This window comes from Cajanus cajan, chromosome 11, assembly GCF_000230855.2.
Source record: "Cajanus cajan strain Asha chromosome 11, NIPB_CcT2T_4, whole genome shotgun sequence".
In the NCBI taxonomy this organism is placed as follows: Eukaryota; Viridiplantae; Streptophyta; class Magnoliopsida; order Fabales; family Fabaceae; genus Cajanus; species Cajanus cajan.
In genome coordinates this window covers 41,960,402-41,971,296 of record NC_138527.1, presented here as the reverse complement: position 1 = coordinate 41,971,296, position 10,895 = coordinate 41,960,402, and the positions used below count along the sequence as shown (strand labels likewise).

At 28.8% G+C, this 10,895-nt stretch overlaps 1 protein-coding gene across 1 annotated transcript; it reads left to right on the top strand.

Moving 5' to 3' along the window:
- The first annotated feature begins 2,862 nt into the window (after window positions 1–2,862).
- GATA26 (GATA transcription factor 26) lies at window positions 2,863–9,247 on the top strand. The gene is made up of 8 exons (XM_020361814.3): window positions 2,863–3,394; window positions 4,788–5,159; window positions 5,752–6,157; window positions 6,417–6,489; window positions 6,869–6,972; window positions 7,334–7,520; window positions 7,612–7,735; window positions 8,487–9,247. The coding sequence occupies exons 1-8, from the start codon at window positions 3,355–3,357 to the stop codon at window positions 8,789–8,791; spliced, it is 1,611 nt and encodes a 536-aa protein (XP_020217403.1). The 5' UTR covers window positions 2,863–3,354; the 3' UTR covers window positions 8,792–9,247.
- The last annotated feature ends 1,648 nt before the right edge of the window (window positions 9,248–10,895 follow it).

The following is a 10,895-nucleotide window of genomic DNA, read 5'->3' as shown; positions in this document are numbered from 1 at the left end:
ATTTCGGTTCAATTTCATGGTCTGCATATGACCTTTTCCAATTTTTCGTCACTGACTCTTCTATAATACTTCAGAGAACAAAGTAAATAATTGTAATTTTTGAAAAACATTTATATATATATATAGTAAAAATATAATGTATTTTTTTTATCCTTATATAATGTATTCAACTATTTAATAATATTTTTTTATTAACTATTGAAATTATATTTTATTTCATTTTAGAGGTATAAATTATTGTTTTCAAGAACATCAATCAAATAATATAATAATATTTCAAGTTAATTAGTAGTTTCATTTTTTTATTCATTAAAATTCAACTCAATACTAAAAGTTTATAATAATTTAGACATCATTTTCAACTAAGTTAAACTCTATTAATAGATTATTTTGATTCAAAAGAAATATTTTTTATTGATTAAAATTTATTAAAATCATAAATTTATGAGTTTTACATATCATTTAATAAATCTTTTTTTATTAAGTGATATAATTTACTAATTTTTTTTATATTTTTAATCAATAGAAAAACATTAGTAAAAGAGTGTTAACGACTTTATCACTATATTCCTCTTTAATTATTTGAATATAATATCTACTACCGAAATTTTTTAGTCTATATTGCACATTGTAAATATTTAGTTTATATTATAAGATATTTAACAAATAAATATTACTGATAGTACAAACTATACTAAAAATTAAAATTTATAAAATAATATTTTATATAAATTATAATTTAAATTTACAAAAATAACTTTAATTGTAATATAAAATAATTTTAAATTATTGACAATTTTAAAATAAAATTATTAAAATTTAATTTTTAAATGGAAATAAAAGAAAGTAAATTAAAGTTGGTAGACACTTGAGAAAATTGACTGTACAAATAGAGAAAAAATAAAGGTAAATTGATTCCTTACGAGATAAATTTTATGATTAGTCATATGAGTAATATATGAAACATACATTCAAGTGAGAGAATAGAAAGAATATCGAGACTGTTTAATTGATAAAATAAAAAGAGTGAAAGTTTAGTATTTTACCATTTAAATCGTATACTATATAATACTAGAGTAAATTTTGACTCAAATGAAATTTAAGTATTTAACTAATTTCTGTAATTTGGTTAACTTTTTTTTTCTTCTAAAACCTTTTAATTTATTTTTATAACAAAATAAAACGATCTAATAGTTAATTGAATCGTGATCGATCTTAAACATGAAATTACATATTATTGTTATTAAAAATTAAGATATTACTATGTCATGTTACAATCAATATAAATATATAATAAATGTATTAAAGATATAAACTATTTTGATAATAAGAGCAAAAAATGGAACAGCAATGATGTTGATAACAAAACGTTCCAACAACGACAGTACAAAAATACATGTCTAAACATTATTGGTTGAATATTAAATTTTAAAAAATAGTCCTTTTATGAAAACCAAAGGCAGATGGGGTTATAACAATTCTAGTGTGTGCTGTAAAAAAAACAATCATAGTACGTGTGGATACTACCTTAAACAAATACATTTTGTTTTATCAATTTAATTAATTTTTATTTATTAATAGTTAAAAAAATCAACTCACACATGTATACCGCCATTGTTCAGTCTGTGTAAAGGTTGTATAGATTTGTTTTTTTTTTTATTTACTAAAATGCAAGCAAAGAGTAATTTTTTTTATTTATCAAAATTACAATGATAATAATAAATTTAAATTTAAATTTACATATATATTATTTTGACTTGACTAACAAAAAAGATTAAAAAAAAGTTACTTATTGATTTGATGTTTAAAATGTGTTTTTTTTTATAAAACAAAAATGTCACTAATCGTTCGCAAGTAAAGATTCTATTATCATCCATTATAGTCTTCCGTTTGAACGAAGTCTAACCTTTGCAAGCTAATGCAATCGACATTTTGTTAGTCAAATTATAGTTTTTTTTTTCTTCCATGTATTCTTTTTACTCTTTCTTTTTCATTTCTGTGCCCAAAAAGAAAAAAAAAACTTGATTTTTATATATTTCTATTTATCCACACTTGGACATAGAATCGCACCCATCTTATCCCTGAAATGGACCATCCTATAAAAGAGTTTCCTTTACTCGTAATTATAAAATATATAAAAGAAAAAAAAAACATTTCTAAGACTATGTCACAGCCTCACAGGCTTTTGCTTTGAGTGATAGCCTGCGAGATTCATGTGGCTGTCTCACAATCACAAGCCCCCATAGTCATCGTTGGATTTTAACTAGATTACTTAAAACTTAATGTTTTGTAGTTGGATATTTGATTTGCATATCAACAGTGGTAGGACCCTTCCCAATGCCATCAACCTTCCTCATCTAATCCAACGGCCATAATTGGGTTTCTCACACAAATAATCACATAGGCAAGTTTATTCTTTTGAAACAAAAACCACATTAAATACTTATCAACATCTTGTCATCACACACGGGAGAATATAAAATTGTGAATTAGCATTCACATCTTATAAAAAAAAAACTATATATTATAGCAGCAGGAACAAAAAGACCAAAAACATCTCCTTGTTTCTTTCTCCTTTTTTTTGTGGGTTTCCTTTTTTTTTTTTTTTTTTAAACTAGTTATTAGTATTAAATCACAACTATTTGAGAAAAAAATGGATGGCGAAGATGGGATACTTTTAGATTTTATTATTTGTTAAGGTATTGAAAATTGATGATTAGCAAAGAAGAAAAGTCCATATTCAACAGGATATGTGCAATAATATTCCCCTACCCCTCTGTTTCCTCTATAATAAGATGAGCTCATATTTTTGAATTTTAATTTAACAAAAAGCAAAACTGAAAGTTTTCAAATAACATCAACGAAAGAGAAAAAAGCATTAAAAAAAAGCTGAAACATTTACTTCTTATACAATACAAGAGGTCACATACATAGGCCTTCTCTCTCTATCTCTCAACATTCTACCTTCTTTTCTTTACCTCTTTTCACAACCATTTCTGAGATTCCTCCAATGGTCTTCTCCCTTCCAATGAATTGTACAGATTCCCAGCTACAATACACACATCAATCCCTTCAATTCTAGTTGCTCTGGGATTTTTTTGTGATTTTTTTAAGGACTGTTAAAGACAAACCTTTCTGGGTTTATTGGTTTCTGCTTTAATTTTTTCTTCTTCCGCAGACTACCATTCTGGGTTTGCTCATAAAACAAAGACTTTCAAGATATCTGTTGTATTTTCAAAAGAAAAAAAAATCCATTTTTATTTTTTTTTTGTCAAAAGAATATTATTTTCCTCTTATTTTTCTGCAAATTTTATTTGTATTTCTTTTTATTAATTTGCGGAAAAAGTTTGAGACATGGGCAAACAAGGACCTTGCTATCACTGTGGAGTTACAAGTGAGTTGTTGTTTCTCCAAAATATATTTTTCTTTCAAGTTATTGACTTTTTTCTGGGGCAATTATTTGCAAATTGAGATGTGTTTAAGTGAGAGTTGCTGGTCAATATAGACTATTCTTTATTTATATGAATTCAAAAAATACAACTAGTGTTGATGCCCAGAGCATTTGTAATTGAAAGTTGTGAAAAATTATATTGATTTCCCATTTATATGTGTTTTTGTTCCCTGTTGTTGGCTTTTGTTTCCGTATCTATGTTCCAAATCTGAGGCAATGTAACTAGTGCAAAATTGAGTTAGTTCATTGAATATGAGAACTCTTGCATTGATAGGAATAACACCTACTACGGTTAAGGTCTTTATCAAAGAGTCAACAACTTAGACTTCATGTCTTACTAATTGGATGGAAATAAGATAAACGAATTGTGCATTTATGAAATGCCAAAAGTTAATTTGTTACTGTCTTTTTAAAGGATTTTACAAAGTTGTTTTCATTTCCTCTACAAAGCAAATCTGATTGGAACTACATTGCATTCATCCCTCATTCATGTCTTACTATTTCCTTGCTTTCTGGCTGATGAAAATTCAATACTTTGCTTCTTCATTATTATATTTTTAACCTCTATCAATTTGAAACTATTAATTTTGTTCCTAAATACTTATTAGTTATCACCTTCATAGAACTAATCCTGCAACTTAAGACATGAAGTTTTTCATGTCTTTGCTTATAATTTCAAAGCACTTTCCAAAATGTTGAAGTCATTGCACTGGTTTTCTGTTCCGTATTCTAGCAATGTCTTCTGAATAAACTACAATGTTGTAGTCCCTAAAAGAAGGGAATATTTCATTTAGACTGTCTTAGCTTTGATGTCTCGAGTGAGACTTTGTAGATACTGTCAATCATTTCAGCTCAAATGCTATTGTTGTCTTCCCTGAGTCTACAAGTGTTCTTAATTTGAGGCTCACCACTAATGCTTGATTGCTTGAGGTTTCTTAGTCAATATTGTTTTCCTTGCAAAAGGGTATTGATATGTCTTAATCTTAAATATTTAAAACCAGCTGGCTAATAAAAGTAAATTACTAAACATTTCTATAAGGAATTGATAGTTCCTTATTCTAGTGAATACAGATAATGCTGTCTAAACCTAAATTTGTTTGTTGAGTTCAGCTTTCTAGTATATGAATGATACCAGCTGCTGCAAAATCCAAGAGGTTAAGCTATATGTTTCCCAGCATCAAACTTGACATGTATTTTTTATTATGCCTCTTGAATTGGATTATCAAGAAAATATGAATGTGGTTGTTAGTTGTCTATCCAATCCAAGTTACATCTTTATTCTCATTACAAGGGCTCTAAATGTTTGAAGATTTCTGATAATTGAGCATTGCAACAGGCACACCACTTTGGCGCAATGGACCACCTGAAAAACCAGTACTATGCAATGCATGTGGATCTCGATGGAGGACAAAGGGAACTCTTGCTAATTATACCCCTTTACATGCTCGAGCAGAAACTGATGTTTGTGAGGATCAAAGGGTTTCCAGGGTAAAGAATATATTGTTAAATAAGAAGAAAGAATTGCCTTTGCTCAAACGAAAGCGGAACCATGATAATGTAATATCTAGAGCACCTGATTACAACCAGGGATTCCAAAAGGTTGTAGATGAAGACACAAGCAATCGATCAAGTTCAGGATCAGCTATCTCTAACTCAGAGAGCTGTGTGCAAATTGGTCATGGTGGCACAGATGCTAGTGATATGACAGGTTGGATAAGATTTTTCTGCACAACTGATTTCAGCAGTATTCATCATTTTGAAACAAGTATTGATTTTATTGCCAGTCCAGATTTATGTTGGCACAATCAAGAAGTGGATAATGAAATGAGAGAAAGTGAAAAGAAATATATTGTGGAATAGCAGCACAACTTTGTTGTCATTGGTTATTTGGTTTTCCTAAAAACAAACAAGTGGATTCTGTTTCTAATAATGTATGGGTGTGCTTTTTGTTGACAAAGAATTGAGGAAGTGAATCAAATTTTTCTCTAGCACAAAGCTCAAATTATATCTGGCAACATTTTTAATGCCGAGTTATATAATTAGATATGGACTATCTATTTTTAATTTAGTGTATAGCCAATAGTGATACACATCACATATAATACTTTCCCCCGAATAATAGAATGTCAACTCTTACACATATGCTTCAGCTATCTATGTCATTAAGACTTAGATCATGAACTTCTATTTGTGTGTTATTATGCAAAAAATATTATCTCCTGCATATAAAACAGGTACCTCTTTATCTTTGTCTTTTATAAAGAGACATAATTCTAATATAGATAGTTTGTTTAATTTAGGTCCTGTTCAGTCAGTGGTCTGGGATGCCACGGTGCCTTCAAAAAAGAGGACATGTGTTGGTCGTCCAAAGCCTTCTTCTGTTGAGAAGCTAACAAAAGATTTATGCACTATTCTTCATGAACAACAATCTTATTTTTCTGCATCTTCTGAAGATGATCTTCTTTTTGAATGTGAAACACCGATGGTCTCTGTTGAGATAGGACATGGAAGCGTTCTCATTAGGCATCCTAGCTATATAGCTCCTGAAGAAGAGTCTGAGGCTAGCTCTCTTTCAGTTGATAATAAACAATGTCCAATGAGTGAGGCATATTCTTATTTTGGCGCCATTCTAATGCATAATGATTCTAGTCACATGAAGTCATCAACTGTGGAAGTTGAAAAGATCAAGAACTCTACCGTTAAAAGGTAGTTTATGGCATAATCTGTAGTCAGCTATTATTATTAATTAAGGCAACAAAAACAAAATTCATTCTGTTGTTACTCTATAAAGCACATTTTGTTTTTTCTACTAAAATAAAGCCTGTTGTTCCTGTAAGTTCGATATGCATTTTCTTTGTGCATGTGAATTGGTGAAGAAATATTTGAGGTATATGTGCAAAAATTGTTTTAAAGTGAAGACAAACATACTATGTCGACATTAATGTTTCTATTTTTTGAATGTCAGTGACAAGTCTCAACATGAAAGAGTACAAATCCTTGGCAATCATGAATCGCCACTGTGCTCAATAGATTTAAATGTGAGTTATATTTCCCTTCCCATTGGTTTATGGCCTAAATTGACAAAAAAGCTCTTATGCATGCTTGTAATAAAATTGGAAATGATTTTACATCAGTGATGGGCATCAATGTTTTGACACACTATTTTGATAATGTTTTTTTCGAATCAGGCTTTTAGATTCTTCATTTATATAATTACTCTTAGAGCTATCTGGATAACACACTGATTCAAATGTTTTGAGAACAGTCAGATATTTCCATAAACAATTAGTTTTTAGTTCAGTATTCATACCCTGTTCTGTATAAATATTTATTAATAATGTTATTGGGTAAGGATGTAAGTCCTCAAATATGTATAATTGTTGAGTGCTTAACATAATTGCTACTATGTTTGATTAGGATGTTGTAAACTATGAAGAGTTTTTGAGAATCATGACAAATGAAGAGCAACAGCAATTACTGAAGTTACTTCCTGTGGTTGATACTGCTAAACATCCTGATAGGTTAGAACTCTCCTCTTTCATTTGCAGTTCATCATGTTTTTGTTGTAATCGACTGAAAAAACCTTTAAATTCCTATGTTATAATTCTGATATAAAAGTTTCAAATCTGTTTGGTGGGGGGCATATGTAGCATGTCTAAATACATCATTAGCCATTGCTTTTCTAATAACAATGAAGTAAACTATCCAGCTTTTGTTTCAATGTCATGGGCATTGCTTGAATATTTCAGATTTCTATATAAAAAAAGTAAAAGATGCTCTAAAGTTTATTAGATATATAATATGACTTTTACGGGAATAGAAAGTGTTGAGACGTGAGACTTAGACCATCAATATTGACAGCTTGTGTTGTTGTATGTGCAGCCTTAAATTCATGTTCAATAGCTCTCAATTCAAGGAGAACTTAACTTATTTTCAGCAGCTTCTTGCGGAAGGAGTCTTTGATATCTCTTTGTTGGGGGCAAAACCTGAAGACTGCAAGACTTTGAAAAGACTTGCATTATCCAATCTGTCAAAGTCAAAATGGGTAGAACACTATAATTTTCTCAAGGTGTGTAATAGTTTATTATTTCAAGTAACATTAGAGATAGTTTTTGTGTATGTTGATACTTATAAGATATTACATCTTTCTATGGGTGCAGAAATGTAAAAACAAAGTTGGAAAATCTACTGGTACAGCATCAACTAATGTTGTAAACAACAAGGCATCAACTAATGTTGTAAACATCAAGAGAACACGTGACAGCAGAAATCAAAACTTTCCAGGTTAGCTGAAAACCTGATTTTGAAGACAAAAAACTTGTCAAATGCTGAGACCTTCCAATTATTCTCTCCCTAATGCGACTATTATTGAGTATACCATGTACTGACCGGGCATGTTTGGATTGAGGGAAATGAAGGGGTTAAATTTGGATTCTCTCCATAGATTAGCTTAGTTTTTCACGATTGAATTTGTTTTCCTAGCTCTTGCATGCTTAAAATGCTTTGAATTAAAATTGTAAATTTTTTAATGATAAAACATAAACATGTGCACTTCATTACTACTTTAAATTTGATGTTCTTATAAATATTACCAAGAATAATGAAAATATACATACAAAACACTATTTTAATTATTGATTATGATCTGTAATTTTATTTGCTGCCACATTGAAAAATGTTAGCAGTATTTAATTTATGCTATCAAAGACCAACACTTGTATAAGAAATTAGTAGACAAGCACTATCAATGTATACGTTTTTATTCCGCCAATCAGTTAGAAATATCCTTATGATTTTTAAATAGTTATTATAAAGATCAACAAATTTACATATGATTTATGATCGAATGATAGCGTAAAAGACATTTACATGACATTTAAATTGTTGATTTTTTCTTTTCTTTTGAGAGGTGTATAGAAATTTGTGTTACTGCTGTAATGCTTTTACCTAGTTAGAACACCCCTGGTTATGACTTATGACTGCTGTTTAAATTTAACTGAGGAATGATTCTTAGCACTCATATTACAAATTTCAGAATTTAAGACAATAATGAGGAGCCCCAAAAGTGTGATCACAAAGGTTGGCTATGAGGGAAGAGAAGCTGTAGAGGATGGTGCTTGCTATAGTGCAAAAAGCCTTTTTGCTTTGCCTCCTGATGCCAATTCACTCATGCTCGATTCTTTAAACTTTGTTGATGAGAGTACTGATCAGGATCTGCTGCTAGAGGTGCCATCTAACACTTCGTTTCCACAGGCAGAGCTCTTGCACCCAACTTTAAGCCTTGGTGCTCAAGCCAGCACCAGTAGTAGTTCAGTCTACTCACATCTGGGTCACCATTAAGAGTATACTTGGATACAAGTTAAGAAGAACTTATAAGAGTTTTTCTACTTAAAAAAAAAAACAAGAAGTTATATTTTCAGTAAAGAAGTTCTTAAACTTTTTCAAGCATGTCTATCCAGACAGACTCTGGGTAGTTCTACCTGGGTATTTGGATGGTTAGCTATGGTACGTATTTTACATCTTAAACATGTGATGGTTGTGCTTTTGGTTACTTGCAACCTCCTTTAGCCTGGATTGCCAACTTTGGAAGTTGGGTGGGGCTTTTTTGTATAGGTTGGTGACAGATTGTAACATATGGCATGAAATGAGGAGGGATAATCTCCTGTGTAGTTTTTGTTTTGTAAATAATTTTGACACTTTTTTTTTACCCCCAACAACAAATAAAATGAAAGGACAACATTATGGGACGTGTATGGAGGATCTGGACAATCACACAATCTAAAGTTAACTTTCAAAGTGTTTGACACCCCATTCCCCGACATTCTAAAGGTGCATTTGATTTGATGCATTCCCATGTCGAATGCTGAATTGTCATGGACAAAGCAAAACATTGTACAGTGGGATGAAATCATGGGTCCAGAGAAGTATTTGGTAGTGGTAGTATGTCAGATGTCGGTTCTTGGAATTATCACAAAAATCTTTTTAAATGGTTTACGTAACTGTATGCAGTGCCACATTTAGGTGTGTTTGGATTCACAATAAATTGTTTAAAATCATATTAGTGCGTGTTTGGTTTCACGTTTGAAACGTGAAAAATCACATTTAACGTGGAAGCTACAATGTGTAGTTTCACGTTAAACGTGATTTTTCACGTTTCAAACGTGAAACCAAACATAGGCTTAGAATACTAGCAATGATTATTTAGATTAATATTGACATGTTTAGTCTCATATTTAGCATCTTGAGAATTTTTTTTTACCTCAAAGTTGCACTTGGAATAAAATTATTGAAAAATAAATTACTTTATCTTAAAATTAACTATAACTAAAATTTCATTTAACATCAATATTTTAAACATCGTTTCAAACATATCTAGTGATTGTAAAATCACTTCGAAATACAAGGAACTTACTTAATGTTTTTAAGTTTAATTTTTATTTATGTTAAAATATATATTTGATTAACGAAAGTCACTAAACACAAGTATTAATTAATCTTTAGTTGTTGATATATTCAGATTTATTATTAAATAAGAAATGTTAATTTAAAATTTAAGTGTAAACTATAATAAACTTTATGGTTTGTACTTGTAACAAATAAAATAGTTTAAGTAAATTTAAATTTAATATAACAAACAATCATTTATAAACTTATGAGTTAGATTCTAGTATTTTCCAAAATATGCTTAAAATATCATTTATTATTGTTGATTAGTCATATAATAATTTGAGGTTGAAATAATACAAATGGTTTTGATAATTTATTGATTAAATTTATTTAAAAGCTATATAACTTTGAAAATATGATAAGTAAGCCAATATAAAAACTATATAACATTAATTATTACTTATGTATAAATTAAATTAGAGTAAAATTTTAAATTTTGATCTTAAAATTACAATTTTGATACACTAATTCTCTCAATTTTTGTCACAAAAGTTTCTTAAAATCTATAATATTATCACAATTATTCTTATGAAAAATTAAAATGATGATTCAATTGTAGAATTTTGATAGCTAATACTCGCACCTTGCAAATGATTAATTTAACAATAAAAAACTTTAGAAAGATAATTTAATTACCTTAAAAGTCATATAAATAATAATATTTAATTGATTGATAGTGGAAAAATTTTATAATCATTGTGTATGCTAATTAAACTCGTAATAAAAATTAGTACGTTAGCTTGTGTGTTACACACGATAATTTTTTTGTATTTATTTATTTAAATTTCATAATAAATTAATTTTTAAAAAAATATATATGAATTATTCTATAATCAAAATTAATAATAAATAGATATCTTTAAATTAAAAATAGATATTTTTAAATATACAAATTATATTTTAGATTTACAATGGATAATATAAAAGATAAGATATAAGGCTCTTTTAATACTAACATAATTTTAAAAACGGTTGAAATTTAATTTACTTATAAAGA